General features: G+C 45.1%; 1 protein-coding gene across 1 annotated transcript in view; it reads right to left on the minus strand.

Moving 5' to 3' along the window:
• The window catches only part of LOC145403713 (PX domain-containing protein kinase-like protein), a 1006790-nt gene that overhangs the window by 727971 nt on the left and 261935 nt on the right, over positions 1 to 16884 (minus strand). The window contains exon 3 of the mRNA XM_080275395.1: positions 13342 to 13438. Within this exon, the coding sequence (XP_080131521.1) occupies positions 13342 to 13438 (97 nt within the window). The remainder of the gene's footprint in view (positions 1 to 13341; positions 13439 to 16884) is intronic.

Below are 16884 nucleotides of genomic sequence, written 5' to 3' on the forward strand. Positions count from 1 at the left end.
GAAATTGAAAGTAAATGAGAACAAGAGTAAAGTGGTGAAGTGTACGAGGTTGGTAGATGGTAGGGGGATGAATATAGTTTTGAATGGTGAGTTGCTTGAGGAAGTAGAGTGTTTTAAATATTTAGGGTCACATGTTGCTGTGGATGGAAGAATAGATGCAGAAGTGAAGTTTAGAATGAATCAAGTAGGAAAGGTGCTGGGAGGAATGAAGAAGGTGTTTAGATGTTGTTCGTGTAGAATGGATGTAAAGAGAAAGCTGTATGAGGGTGTTGTGGTACCGACTGCGTTATATGGAGCTGAAACATGGAATATGGGTGTAGCAGAGAAGAAAAGTTTGAATGTAAATGGAGATGAGGTGTCTGAGGAGTATGTGTGGAGTGACGCGTATGGATCGAGTGCGAAATGATGAAGTGCGAAGGAGAACTGGCGTTGTTCGGGAGATGGCTGATAGAGTCAAGCAGAGGGTGTTGCGATGGTTTGGGCACTTGGAGAGAATGGATAATGAGCGATTGGTGAAAACGATAACTAGATCTGATGCGAGAGGCGTAAGGCTGAGAGGGAGACCACGAATAGGATGGATGAACAGTGTGAAGAGAGTGCTAAATGTGAGAGGGATGTCTGTTGAGCAAGGAAGAGTGGCTGTGCGTGACAGAAATAAATGGAGAGAAATTGTGAATGAATAAATGATGACGCATCCCTGAGGGGATATTCTCCAGCATTTGGTCTGATCAGCTAGTCAGGTCAGGTGTGGGTAAGGGGATGGGTCTATTATGATGTGGCAGGGGTAAACCAGCTCTGCTGTCGGGCCCTGCTGCAGATGTCACTAATTGCACTGTGTAGTTGACCCTCATGCGGTGAGGTGCGGTGAGGATCTGTCCTTTCTCCCCTTTGGGGCTAAGATGCAAATGAATGTGTTTGAATGGATGAGTAAATGGGGAGTGTGTCGTCCTGTCTCGGCTGCCTCCTTTCCTTGGGGGAAGCAGCCTAGGTATATAGATAGATAGATAGCGAAATTCAAAATTCAGTAGCACAGGCTTCCAAAGTAGCCCAATTCGCTACTTGTAGCACAATCTGGCTACTTGAAGAGGTTTGAGATGATGAGACTTGAATTTCACAATACAAACAAAATTTTGTTGAAATTTATTCAGATGAATAAAAAAACTGTTGAAATTAATTGAAGACCGAGGATGAGGTGAAGAGATGGAGCTGAGAGGTATATGAGGGAGGGGGGGAGTGAGTTGGGGGAGGGTAGTCAAATGGTGGGTGACAAAGCGACTTGGAGGCGTTTTGTCTGCGGCCACCCTTTGCGGGATTAGGGCGTTGGGCTATAGATAGATAGATTATATTTTTATTATACACAACTCACCAAATGTGAGATTTCTGTCGCCAAATTAGAGTGTTATGTACAATCCCATCCCATCGCCAAAAGTGAATTCGCCAAATAAAAACTCGCCAAATGTGAGAGTTCACTGTATCAGCTTTAATGGACCCTGCTGCCCCCCAGTTAGTCTGTTAAAGCGAGTCTACTGTAAATGCAAAAATCTGGGGATGTTTCTCCAAAAAAAGTGACAGGTCAAACTGAAAGAACTGGGGGTGTGCTTGATGTGTGTCTGGTATGAGGAAAGGGGTAACTACTTTAGTTGCTGATTGGGAGTAAGGTGTAGCTCCAGCTAATCATGGCGTCACTCCTGAGAACAATGAGAAAGATGGCGACAAACAGAGCTGGAACTTCGTTTCACTAGCCCTCAGAATTGCTCCTGATCATCCCCTTTTGCTGAACTTTTTCAGTGTTGTCTCTACCACACAGTAAGTCAGAATTCTCTTCCAAACACATTTCTCTATCTGTCTACTGTACATTACAGTACAGTACGGTACATGCACTTTACACATCACACATCACACCCTATGATACAGAGGCTGATGCCAGCAAGAGCATGTGACCAGAAAACTCTGCCTCTGTTGCCTAGTAGTGGACATGAAGGGAGGTGTGGGAAAGTCTCTCAGCATGGCTTTGGGTTGGGATGGGGCTGGGGCTCAGATCTGTTCCAGAGGGTACAGTAGGTCCTTAATTCATCCAGGGCTGTTCTATGCTAAACATATACTAATTATATTTTCACAGAAAGATAACCATAATTTGTTCACCATCCGCAATGACATCTGAAGGTCCCACGTGGCGATGTATACAAACATGGTTGCCGTACATGTGCACTCTGCATCCTCCTTCTCATTATCTCCACCAGCCAACCTTGACCTCTGGCTTCCCTGCTCATGTTCAAAATCCGCATGACTAGAGTGCCAAGATATACTCAAGACATCCCTCACATCATCAACAATGCTCCAGAAATTACAGTCAACAGCCTCAGCAAATGAGGAGGAGGAGGAGGAGGAGGAGGAGGAGAAGGAGGAGTGCCTGACACCTAGGGTCACGCAGTAAGTGCCAGCAACAACCGAGCTATAGCACACTGAAGGGCCCATTTGTCAGCAGCTAAGCCAGGTGTTGGAAATCACCAATAAGTTCAAGGACTCCCTATGATGGTGGTGCACAACACAGTTAAGTTGCAGTCCTTCCAGAGTGAAACTGACTGCATCTTAACCCCTATCCGCCGGTTGACATGTATGCACGACAGGATTCAGGGCACGCAGGGCTGCCAGTTTACTTGCTGTACCTCACTCACCTTCCCGCCACTGTTTGAGAACAGGACCATTTTCTATGATACCTACGGGGTAGGTGGGACCCACAGGTACCCCACGGTTGCGCGGTTCAGTTTGTACTCAGCAGTGGTAGCGAGAGGAGCCATGTCATCTTCCTCAATGTCGTCCACTTCCGTTCCACCGCGTGAAGGGCCAATCGCCTCATCATCCCCCGCTAAAGTCAAGCCCTTTGTGCCAGAGAAAGGGCTAAGTGATAGTGCCATAGGATGTGCCCTAGACGAAACTGTGTCATCTAGAACATTGACAGTACGTCGTCAGAGGGCAAACAAAGTTAACGCATGGAGAGCGAGCTCTCTCGCCCTCTAATACCTACTCGCTCTCCGACGCCAGAGAGGGCTCTCCAACTTCTTCAGGAGGAAGGGACAGCCTACGAGAGCGATGATTTTTGTGATGAGGAGGCGCAAGATGACCCAGGAGATCGGGAAAGTGGCCGTGGACCTGGCGGACATCTGTGGAAAAAAAGCCGCAGAGCCATTTCCCCCACACTCTCCCTGCCAGCTCGCCGACGTATCTTCCTCCACCGCTCCCCCACACCTCAGCCTACCTCTTAAAGGGCATAATCGCCTCAACCAGGCCCTTCAGGAGTAGTATTTCCAAGATGGGAGCCATGAGGTGATACGCAGCACTGAGTGTCTTCTATGAAAATTCCGCATCAGGTGAGTCATCACCTGCTTACTCCACCTCTCCCTCTCCCTCTCCTCCCCCCCCCCTGCCCGTGGCCATGCACGTGGTCGTGCACGAGTGATGGAAAAACGCAGTGCAACTGCCAGAAGACCTGCTCTACCAGATGTGGGTAGAGTAGACACATTTGTGTGGGAGGATGGTGCTGGCTTTGAGCTGTCTGTGCCAGCATTTGATGAGGAGGGCGCAGGTGTGCAGGAGGATGCGCTTCCCCCCAGGCCCTGGACTATTAGCAGTCTGTTCAAGGCCATTTTCACGACTGTAATTATGCAGTACCTGGTGGATGAAATCAATTTCCACCAGGCCATGTGCGTGCACTGGCTGGACGTGCATGCAAGCGAGAGCACGCACATGCGTGAATGGATACCGGTTGAGGTGGGGGAGATGTTTGTGTGGCTCACCCTGACCATACTGATGGCGCACGTAAAAAAACGTGCTCCACAACTATTGCTCGGTGGATGAACTCGGTGGCACACCTGTGTTCGGTAAGTGTATGGCCCGTGATAGGTACCTGGCAATCCTGAGGTTCCTACACTTCAATCGAAATTACGGGCCTGCACCGAACGACAGGTTATGGAAAATAAGACCAATCCTTCCAATGCTGAAAGAGTCATTCTCCTGGGTTTTCTGTCCGTTCCAGAAAGTGGTTATTGACGAGTCGCTGGTGTTATTTAGAGGCAGGCTTGCATTTATTCAGTATGTGCCATCAAAGTATCACAGATTTGGCCTCAAATTCTTTGTGCTTTGTGACTGTAAAACTGGAATTGTGCTGGATGCAATAGTTTACTCGGCAACAGATGTTGATATACCTAGCGATGATCCTCATGGATTCTCTGCATCAGTAGTGAAAGTGCTGATGGAGAGGTCTTTCAACAGGCACCACATTCTGTACACCGACAATTATTACACAGCCCTGGCGTTGACAAATTATTTGCTTGACCATGGTACTGGGTCCTGTGGAACTGTTAGGGCCAACAGAAAGAATTTCCCAGTATTTCCGGCAAATACTGAGAAAGGAGCCCTTCTGACAAAGAAATGTGGGAACATGTTAGCCCTTCTCTGGCATGACAAGAGATGGGTTAACATATCATCTACAGTTCATAAGGGTGTGCTGGAGAAAACTGGTAAAACAGACCAGGGAACCCATGGTAAAGCCAAATGCAGTCCACGATTACAAAATCAAAATGAGGCTGGTTGATAAATTGGACATGCAAACTGGTGAGGTCAACTGCCTACGTAAGTCCTGCAGGTGGTACAAGAAGGCATTCTTACACCTTCTTGATATCGCCGTCCTGAACAGTTTCATACTGTTCAAGGAGCTTGTCAGGAAACCTCTCTCTCTATGAGAGTTTGAGAGAGAGCTGGCATGCGAACTTCTTGAGTAATATTCAACAGCTCAGGTGACAGGTGCTTGGCGGGGGACAGCAGATCCAGTGGACAGGCTCAGCTGTGCTGTGTATTTCCGTTGGCACAAGATTGTGGAGATCGGGAGAACCGCAGCAGGTCGTCTGGCATACAGGCAGTGCCACGTCTGCCGCACAACCAAGCGCCGTTCCCCAGCACGAAAAGAGACCTCGTACCAATGTGCAGAATGCAAGGTCCCCCTATGCCCCAAATGTTTCTCAGAGTATCACTCCAAGCTTCAGTACTGAGCAGGTGTGTAGGGAAGTGTAAATAGTGTACAGCAATGCAAAAGTTTGTGTATTTCCATAAATGAGTGAAATGTGTGATATTATGAGTGAACTATAATAAGTGCTAAGATGTAAGTCATTTATAATAAGTTCTACAAGTGCATATGAGTGATTTATAGTAAGTGCAATACAGAAATTGATACTGTGTATTGGATATTGGTTAGAAAATTATTTGAAATACTTTGCGTTTGCCTACATGTTACCTGAAAGAAAACCACTTGTGAGCGGGCCACAAAGAACAATACCTGTTTGGCTATACCTAAATTATTTCACTCAATACTCAGTGAGATCGTGCCAAATATAAGCATCAGTGTATCTGTGATGTGAAGTACAAATAATGTTAGTTGTGTAAAACATTTATATGAATTTCACTAGAACACTGATTAGTACAAGGCAGTCTGATTTACAGTACAAATAATTACCTCATACTCTACGATAATGTGTGAAAGAGCAACAACATTTACTTGTCAAAGTACAATTAGGCGTAATGGTGATGTACAGTGCAGTTGTAAGTGTCACAGTAAAGGAGAAATATGATTATGGAGGAAGTGAGTACAGAAAAACGAAGTAAAGGAGAAATATTCCTTACGGAAAAAGTGAATACTGTACAGAATAACAACGAGATATTTCCTTTCCCACACACCTACGGGGCATAGAGGCATAATGGAGCAGGCAGTAAATCCTTGGGTGAGCCACATGAACCGGGTGATGACTCATTTTCATGGCGGTGAGTAAGGAGTAGAAAAAATGAGTGGAATATTCCGCATTCCATCCAAGGATGCACGGGCACTGTTACAATCACCACTCCAGGCAGTGCTGCCAATGCTAGCCAGCTGGGCCAAGGCCATGGCCAGTGGCGTGCGATCGGAGCCACGTGCAAAAACATGAGAAACCACTCATCTTCAACTCATCCTTACTCATCGACGGGACCACCTAGAGACCTTGGGATACCTTCATTGGAAAGAGGAAGAGTTGTTGAGTCTTATGAACTTTTACCTGAATCTCTAGCCATTATGGTTTGTCAGATATAAGGGTTTGAAGTTTCGTTTTCGTTTTTAAAGGCTCCAACATGCTTTCATGTGTCGGCCTTGGTCACCTAATGGCGGCTCTCCACGCTGCACGATCCATTGCAGCCTCCCTGTTCAGTCCCTTAACACTGAGGTCACACTTAATGACCTCGTCCCATGACTTTTTCGGTCTACCCCTCATAACCCCACCCCCAATATTAACACTTCTCACCTTCCTCACCCATTATCAACCCCCATCCTCTCCACATGTCCAAACCATCTCAATCTACCTCTCCTCATCACAACACCAATACACTCCAGTCCCATCCTACCTCTCAATTCCTCCATCGTAAACCCAGCCCCTCCAGGCCTTGGACGCAGGGACGCACTGCACATCCACCTAATCATTGTCATTTCTGTACATCTGAGCCAGCGAATATCTTCCTCCTTCACTGCCAAGGTCTCACTACCATACAGCATTACACTCCTAACACATGCTGCATACAAAGACCCCTTAGCAGTTAGGGGCAATCCTCTCAATGTCAGGAGAGGCAAGAGCTCCCTGAACTTCTTCCAACCACTTTTCACCCTAGCCACAGAGCTAGCTTCAGCCCCACCTCCAGCACACAACACGTCTCCCAAACAACAAAACTCCTCCACACACTCAAGAGACTCACCAGCAAGTTCAATCCTCTCACGTCCGACGATCTCCACCTGCTCACCCCGGCACGCCGCACACACAAAATCAGCACCATCTCGCAGTCTACCTCTGATACCACTACATCTCTTATGCACCCATTTATCACAAACACCCCACAAGATGGAATTACTTCCCACGCCCTTGTGGCAAACTGCACATGGCCACTCTCCCTCGTCTTTGACAGTACTGCCACCAACCCTAGATATCATCACTTTTGTTTTATCTGCATTTACCCTTAAGCCCTTGTGCCCCATACCATCTCTCCACTTCCTAAACCTTTCCTCCACCTCCCTTTTGTTCTCTGCAATCAACACCAAATCATCAGCATACAACAACTCCCACGGGAGTCTGTTTCTAAAGTCACATGAACGGGCTTCAAGTACCATGATAAACAACATGGGACTCAAAACTGACCCCTGATGCACACCAACATTCATGGAAAACTCATCACTCAAATCTCCATTCACTCTTACCTGGGTGTAAGCACCCACATACATAGCCATAACCACCCTAACCAGCCACTCCTCCAAGCCAAGCTTTCTCATTGCCCACTTCACCACCTCTCTAGGGACTCTGTCAAAGGCCTTTTCCAAATCAAGAAAAAACAAAATAAAGATCTCTTCTCCTACCAATATATTTTTCCTGAAGCTGTCGAACAAGAAGAAGTGTACAGTGGTTCCCCTACCTGGCATAAACCCAAACTGCATCTCATCAATATTCACTCTTTCCCTAATCATACCTTCTAAAACTCTCTCCATTACCTTCATTATCTGATCTAAAAGCATTATACCTCTATAATTTCCTCTTTCCAGGGCATCACCCTTCCCTTTATACACATTTACAATTACAGCTTCAGCCAATCATCTGGGACAACACACTCATAAATAATCCTATTTATCAGGTCAGTGACTAACCTCACCCCTATATCGCCTGAGGCCTTCAACATTTCGGCAGTCAACCCAGACACATCTACTGCCTTCCCAACCTTCATCCTGCCTATTGCCTCACTCACAGTAGCAGCATCAATCAAAGGCCAAGGGCCAGACACTGGATCTGCTGGCTCCAAACCTTCCCTGTCCCAGTCAAACTCCTCATTTAACAACCGGTTACAATGCTCTCTCCATGCATCTTTAATATCCTTTGAAGTAAGGGTATTTTTCCCAAAATCTCGGAATTCGTCTGTAGGAAGAAGTGTACAGTGGCCGGGAACCCCCTGGCAGCTAAGGGTTAAGGGAGCACAGGTAGCAGCATGTGAAGAAATTTAATGAGTTATCCCAAATCTTCATCACTGCCTACTCTGTCCCATTCCCACCATCGATGCCTGCCCCACCATCTCAATTTCCCCAGCCTTGAACCTCTACAAAGCCTGAATCCACACGACCTCCCAGTGATGACAATTGGAGGAGAAAATTTGAGGGGTTCCAGCTTTAGCCTTAGCCCTAGAGAGGTTAGAAGCACTGCATATTCCCCCTCTTCTAGCCCCTCAGCCTCGGATACTCACATCCAACACCCAAACTCTGCTCTGTCCCCTCATGTGGTAAGTGATCACCACTTTTTTAACGCTTTGTACACCCTCATTAGCCCTTTCTTGTGCCCAGTGATATTCCTACCTTTTTTTTTTTTTTTTTTTTTTTAAATGAGTCCAACTCTGGGCACAGGCTTCACAGCCTGCTCTCAAGGCCCAGCAGTCCTTGTTGTATGTGTACTGTACCACAATGAATGGTACAATCCACAGTAGGTAAAAGTTTTTTGACGAGCCAAAGGGGTGACTCAGGGAAAATTATGGGAATTCCCCATACCAATTAGCCATATAACATGGGTTCCAATGGGGCAATGTCTATCTATCCATCTATCTATTGCCAGACGCCTAAATCCCATAAGGGGTGGCCACAAACAAATAGCCTTTGTGTCGCCCTGTCCCCCACCATTTCACTGCCCTGCTCCCAGCTCATACACCCCTTTCTTATATACCTCTCCACTCCATCCCTCCATCTCATCTTTGGCCTCCCCCTCCCTTTCGCCCCCTCCACCTCACCCACATACACTCTCCTTGTCAGTCTCTCGCTCTCCATCCTTTCCACATGGCCAAACCACATCAATGTGTTTCTCCTAAAGCTTCCTATCACATCCACATCCCCACCACGATGCTTCTTCACTTCCTCATTTGTCAGTCTGTCTCTCCATGTGATTCCACATGCTCCACTCAAATAACTCATTTCTACTCTTCTCACTCTTGACTTGTGTCCCTCTAACACGATCCATGCTTCACTTCCATACGTTAGGTTTGGTATCACAGTACTGTCATGCAATAACTTTTTCATTTCCATGCTCACTTCCATGTTTCTTATCACTGCTTTCATGGAACCAGCAACCTTTCTTCCTTGTTGTACCCTTTCAAGCACTTCACCCTCTAAACTTCCATCCCTACTCATCACACTAACCAAGTACTTAAACACACATTTTCCACTTCCTCCTCATCCAACCTCACTGTACATTCACTGACTTAATTTCTCTCAAAGACCATAACTTTACTCTTCCCTACATTCAACTTTAGAGTCCATTACTTACAAACTCTCCAAAACTCATCCACCAAGCCTTGCAGCTTCCCTTCATCTTCACTTAACAACACAGTATCATTTGGAAACAACAATACAGAGAGTTTCCAAACACTGCCCTCTCTCATCAGGGCTGCTCCAACATCCACTGCCCTATCTTGTATCTCTTTTATAACCCCATCCATATACAGATTGAACAACCATGGAGACATGACACATCCCAGTCTCAATCCAACATTCAAGTACAAAAATTCAATCAGTTTGCTATCCACATGCACTGCATCCTTAACACCCTCATACATACTCTTCAGGGCACTGAACAACTTCCTGTTTACTTCACATATTCTTGATACTTGCCACAATCCTTGTCTATCAACCCTGTTATATGCCTGCTCCAAAATCCAGGAGGGCCGCATACAACTTGTTTCCCTTCTCCAGAAACATTTTCACTGAAGATCTAAGAATGAATATCTGATCTACACAACCTATTCCCTTCCAAAAACCTCCCTCTTCTTCTCCAACTAATTCCTCTTTTATTTCCCTAACTCTGTCAATAAGTATCCTACCATATACTTTTCCTATTACACCATGAAGACTAATGTCCCTACACGATTACCACACAGTTCTTTTTCCCCCTTTTTCTTTGTACAGGGGAATAATTGTAACTGACTTCCAATCCTCCGGGACTCTACCTTCCTCCCAGGCCAATCTGCACATCTTCCACATCCACTCCACTACTATCTCTTCCCCATGCTTCAGCATTTCACCACATATTCCATCAATTCCTGGGGCTTGCCCCACTTTGACTTTCTTCATTGCTTCCACAACTTCCATCCTACTGATTTTTTCCTCTCTTCTCACATCCCTTTGTCTCCCAGCCATTCCCCAGTCACTTACACTCGCATTACTTTCATTCTCTATGTCCAGCAATTCCTAAAAGTTTTCTCTCCATCCACTCACCTTTTCTTCCTGCTCCACATGTAATCTACCATTTTTACTTTTCATTCCCCAACTAACTTATATAACATCCTGTTGAACTCTCTTTACCTCTTTCCAGAACATCTTAAATTCCCTCCACTTTACACTCAAATTCCTTCCAAATTCCTCATCCACTCTCTTCTTACTCTCTCTTACTAATCTTTTCACCTTTCTCTTCCTCTCTACATAAAACTCTCTCTTCTGTCTCTCAACCTCTTCCACAGCCTTGTTTCTCATCCACTCACTATATGCTTTCTTCTTTTGTGTCACAGCCTGTCTCACGTTTTCATTCCACCATGCTGTTCGTTGCACCTCCTTTCATCTCTTCACCCCAGACACCACCTCACGTGCTGCACAGATTTCTTCTGTGAATATCTTGCACACACCTTTCACATCCCCCATCTGCTCCAATCTATATTTACCCACTCGCTCCTCCACTTCTCTCTTATATTCTGCCTTTTTTCCATCCTCTTGTAACCATGCCAATTAGCCATATAACATGGGTTCCAATGGTGCAATTTGCACAATAAAATTCCCAGATACATTAGCCACACAAAATGAGGGTCTACTGTACAGGGCATTATTCTGCCCAACCACAGAGGTCCCGAACTTGAGAACAGTGCCAAAGGAGGCTGCCCAATTATTGGGCACCCAATAACAAGGGAGTCACATTGCCAAGGTGCACCTGAATGGATGTTCCTCTGGCTGCCCTAGTGGGGTGACCTGCTGCCACTGGCACAGCCACTGGCCACCACTGGCGGGATTTGGGTCCCTGTTATCCCCTTTCTGGGCTCAGGGCTGTGTGGGCTGGGCCTGCGGTCTACCTCTACATATTGGAAGAGCCACCATTAGGTGACCAAGGCCAAAATATGCAAGCATGTTCAAGCCTTCATAAATGAAACAACAGAGGAACAATACAAGCATGTTATTAGGTACTGTCTGAGCTGGCTTGCTGCATTTTAGTTTTGGAGTGTTATGAAGCTACTGCTAAGTCATCACCATAGGACAGTACTGTTACTGAAGAAAAGGTTGGGTAGGCCATAGAGAAAAGGGTTAGGAACTGAGGACAAGAGGACTGAGTCCTTCAAAGCACCCCTGTGGATAATATACAGAACTGGCTACAGCGTCAGTGCGAGGTCACACTTCCAAAGACACACTTCATCATCATGGTGCAGAAGAGTGACACATACATGTAGTCCACCCATCCATCCATCATCCAATCCTACGTTGCCCCATGAGGAGCGTAGGAGCCCGGGGCTAGGCAAGTTCGTCCAGACCATACCGTGCTGGGCAAAAATATAAACTGATACCCCTCTACGCCGGCCGATTTTGGATTTTTTTTTTCTGGTTAATTGAGCTTAATACATCAATATAAGATCCCTGGCACTAATAAGAGTAATCACTAAAGCTAGATAGTTAGTTGAATTGAGTCAGGTTGGCACAACTCTACCTCTGAAATTTTTGAGATTACCAAGAGAGCAAAGCAGCCGTGAGCTTGTGAACCAATTTTTTTTTTCTGGCTAAATGGGCTTAATACATCAATATAGGATCCCTGGCACTAATAAATCTAATCACCAAAGGCAGAAAGTTGGCTGAATCAAGTCAGATTGGTGCCACTCTACCTCTGAAATCTTAGAGGTTACTGAGAGAGCAGTGCGTCTGTGAGCTTGTGAACCGATTTTGGATTTTTTTTGTGGGTAAATGGGCTTAATACATCAATATAAGAACCCTGACACAAATAAAAGTAAACACCAAAACCAGAAAAAAAATTGAAATTGAGTCAGGATGGTGATACTCGATCTCCAAAATCATCAACAGCAAAGCAGCTGTGAGCCTGTGAAGACTCGTTGGCTTCTCGTGCTGCTAAATCAGTGTTGTAAGCATAGCGGAGAAATGGCTGAAGTTAGCGAGATATGTTATTACCTTCCATTTTACTTAGGTTGCTTGCAATGACTTCTCAATGCTGCAGGACGTAGATCTATGTCACCGGCGTTTTTGAAGGGGACGAAGATCTACGTTGCTAGAACGGTACGGTTTAAGACGAGTGACCAGCCTCACTCATCCCTGAGTGGCATTATGTGAGCAATAACCCCAACAACCCCTTGGATAAAAACCCCCACAGGTTCAATCCGACTGGAGCATTGCAATTACCCACTAAAGCACCAGGTGCCACAATTTGGTTATGTGGTTACCACCCAGCAAAGTAAATGGTTTCCTGGTATACAGGAAACCATTTGGCTTGTCACTCAGTGTAGAGCCACCCATAGGCAGAAGGAACAGGAAAGAATTAAGGAAAGAAAGACAAAAGAAATGTAAAGTCACCCATAGGCAGAAGGACAGGGAAAGAATGAAGTAAAGAAAGACACAAGAGGAAGGAAGGAAAGGAGGGAGGAGAGGAAAGGGCAAACACCTGACAGCAGCACTACATCGAGTGAGTAGATGGTGAGCAGTGAGACTGATATAACCAGGTAATCTTCAACTCTGTCTCTTTCTTCCAAACGGAGGATGTGGACTGTACAAAAAAGGCAATTTCAGTCTGTCATCAACTGTGTTTACTTTCATATGAGCATGGTGCCACTGCAACATCAGAGACAACAAAAACAAACTGTCATCTTGACCATTTTTCCCCACCTAAGTATGGGAATGAAAATGCAAAACAAATGGTGAACTATCATCATTGGTAAAACAGAACAGAAACTCATTCACACTCCATTCAAGCGGCTGAAATCCTGGCTACATCTCACAGGCATAATCATTTGCACTTTATTTTTCATATGGGTGATGGAAGGATGGATAATATTTCACTGTATAACACAACTATAGAACTGAAAGAAGTTAGCAAAAAGCTTAGTATAAAGTACACTGTAAAGGACTCTGCAAAGTAACCATAAACTGGAGAAAAAACACATAAAATCAAATTGAAAAGGACTCTGAAAGAGTAACATTAACCAATATGAGAGTAACGTTTACCAATACGAGAGAGTAACTCAAAATCAGCTGAAATATAACAACTCTACCTTGGAAGTTGCGACTGTAGCTGTGAGGGTCAAGAAATCTCTTCACTGGAAGGGATGTGGCCAGGACAGGAATAGCCAAGAGCTCCTCAAGGTATTTCTGGTGGAGGTGATAACAATGTCAAGAGCAAGAGATTGGCAATTATCTACAATCATATTCTCACAAGCTTAGGAGGCTTCCAGCATTTCTTCCTTTGTAACTATCTATCTATCTATCTATTGCCAGATGCCTCAATCCTGTTCGGGCTGGCCACAAACAAATCGCCTCTGTGTCGCCCTGTCCCCCGCCATTTCACTACCCTGCTCCTAACTCACAACCCCCTCTCTCATATACCTCTCCACCCCATCCCTCCATCTCATCCTCGGCCTCTCCCTCCCTCTTTCCTTCTCCAACTCACTCACATACACTCTCTTCGTCAGTCTTTCACCCTCCATCCTCTCCACATGGCCAAACCACCTCAGTGTATTCCTCCTAAAGCTTCCTATCACATCCACATCCACACCACAACGCTCCTTTATATCCTCATTCATCAGCCTGTCTCTCCATGTGACTCCACAGGCTCCTCTTAAATAACTCATATCCACTGTTCTCACTCTTGACTTGTGTCCTTCCAGCAACGTCCAAGCTTCACTTCCATATGTTAGAGTTGGTATCACAATACTGTCGTGTAGTAACTTTTCACTTCCATGCTCACTTCCCTGTTTCTTATCACTGCTTTCAAGGAACCAGCAACCTTTCTTCCCTGCTGTACCCTTTCAAGCACTTCACCCTCCAAACCTCCATCCTTACTCATCGCACTACCCAAGTATTTAAATGTACTCACATTTTCCAATTCCTCACCATCCAACCTCGCTGTACATTCACTGACTTCACCTCTCTCAAAGACCATCACTTTACTCTTCCCTACATTCACCTTTAGATTCTGTTTCTTACACACTCTCCCAAACTCATCCACCAAGCCTTGCAGCTCTCCTTCGTCTTCACTAACAACACAGGATCATCTGCAAACAACAGTACAGGGAGTTTCCAAACACTACCCTCTCTCACCAGGGCCACTCCAACATCCACTACCCTACCTTGTACCTCTTTTATTATCCCATCCATGTACAGACTGAACAACCATGGAGACATGACACATCCCCGTTTCAACCCAACTTTCAAAGAGAAAAATTCACTTAGTTCACCATCCACACGCACTGCAGCCTTAGCACCACCAAACATACTCTTCACAGTATTCAACAACTTACCATCTACTCCATGTATTCTTAATACTTTCCACAATCCTTGTCTATCCACCCTGTCATATGCTTTCTTAAATCCATGAAAGCCGCATACAACTTTTTTCCCTTCTCTAGAAACTTTTCCACTAAAGATCTAAGAATGAATATCTGATCTACACAACCTCTTCCCTTCCTAAAGCCTCCCTGTTCTTCTCCAATTAATTCCTCTGTTCTTTCTCTAACTCTGTCAATAAATATCCTACCATACACTTTTCCTATTATACTAAGAAGACAAATGCCCCTATGATTACCACACACTTCTTTTTCCCTTTTTCCATTGTACAAGGGAATAATTATACCTGACTTCCAATCCTCTGGGACTCTACCTTCCTCCCAGGCCAATCTGCACATCTTCCACATCCATTCTACTACTATCTCTCCCTCATGCTTCAGCATTTCACCACACACTCCATCAATTCCTGGGGCTTTCCCTGATTTAACGTTCTTCATTGCTTCCACAACTTCTATCCTACTGAGTTCTCCCTGTCTTCTCACCTCCCTCTCTCCTCCCAGCCATTCCCCAGCCACTTATACTCACATTACCTCCATCCTCTATGTTCAACAATTCCTTAAAGTGTTCTCTCCATCTGCTCACTTTTTCTCCCTTCTCCACTAGTAATCTACCATTTTTATCTTTCACTCCCCTGCTAACTTCACTTCCACCCTGTCTTACTCTTTTCAACTCTTTCCAGAACATTTTCTTACAGTCCCTCCACTTTACACTCAAATTCCTTCCAAATTGCTCATCCACTCTCTTCTTACTCTCTCTTACTAATCTTTTCACCTCTCTCTTTCTTTCTACATATAACTCTCTCTTCCGCCTCTCAACTTCTTCCACGCCCCTAATTCTACCTTCCATGTCCCCCATCTGCTCCAATTCATATTTGCCCAATCGTTCCTCCGCTTCTTTCTTATACTCTGCCTTTTTCTCATCCTTTTCTAACCTTTCCAATCTCCTTACAAATACTCCTTCTTCTCGTCCTTTCGTTCTTCTAATTCTCCATCTTATTTGGATCTTGATTCTGGCCACCACCAAGTAGTGGTCAGAAAGTGCACTCCCTCAACCTCTATAAGCTCTTGCATCCATTACACATCTTCGCATCCATTCATCCACACACACATAATCAATCATTGCCTTCCTTTCATTCAGTTCACCACCCACCCTTCTCATCACCCGCCATGTATACCTGTGGATCATTTTGTGCCTGAAGAGGGTATTGGCTATCACCAACCCCCTCCCAGCACAAATGTCCACTAACGCACTGCCATTCTCACCTATCTCAAAAGGCACACCCCACTCACCAACTATTCCATCCACCTTCACATTCCCTACTTTACCATTCATATCACCGATCAAAAACACTCTCTCATTCCTTCCAAACTTTTCCATGCACACTTCCACATTTGTCCAGAACTCTTCTCTCACTCTGCTTGTACGATCTTGCATTGGCGCATACACATACACAATCGCCCACATTTGTATTCCAACTTTCAATCTTACCCACACAATCCTTGACCCAACTGATCCATACTCTCTTATGCTCTTCTTCTATCTTATACTCACAACTATACATACTCCTTCTTTTGCCCTCTCATTCTCACCTACTCCTGCACATATACCTCATCCATACTCCCATTCTCTTACACTCTCACCTCTCTATTTAGTTTCAGTTACTCCGCATACATCAACTTCCACACCCTCAAGCACCTGGACAATCTCTCTCTCTTTCACCTCATCATTTGCTCCCCTTACATTCCATGTTCCAATCACCATGTCCTTTGTACGGTCCTTGGTCGCCATCTCTTGGTCAGTCCTTGTCCGAGGCTTATTGTTTGTCTTTTTAGTTTGTTTTCTGGGGGAGGGCACTAACCCTCCGCCAACCCTTTTAGTCGCCTTTTACGGCAAGCAGGGATACTGGGGGAGTATTCTTGAAAAACCTCCCTACCCCCAGGGAGGGTCTTTGTAACTAATTTTATATATTACACCTTGCTATGCTCATATATGTGTATGTGTATATATACACTCTCACCTCGATTAACAGTGTAAATATAGTCTGGACATAGACTGTAGTACCCAAAAATGCTTTAATAAAATAATATATTTCCTGCTCCACAGGCAGGATTGGATGAATCAGAGAAAGATAGATTTTGGGATGATTTAATACGTGTAGTGGGTGGTATGCGGGATGATGAGATAGTGATTTTGGGAGGGGACTTAAATGGTCATGTAGGTGAAGCAGCCCAAGGTTATGAAGGAGTGCATGG

This window comes from Coenobita brevimanus, chromosome 61 (assembly GCF_032717465.1).
Source record: "Coenobita brevimanus isolate Jiangsu-jjx chromosome 61, ASM3271746v2, whole genome shotgun sequence".
NCBI classification, from domain to species: domain Eukaryota; kingdom Metazoa; phylum Arthropoda; class Malacostraca; order Decapoda; family Coenobitidae; genus Coenobita; species Coenobita brevimanus.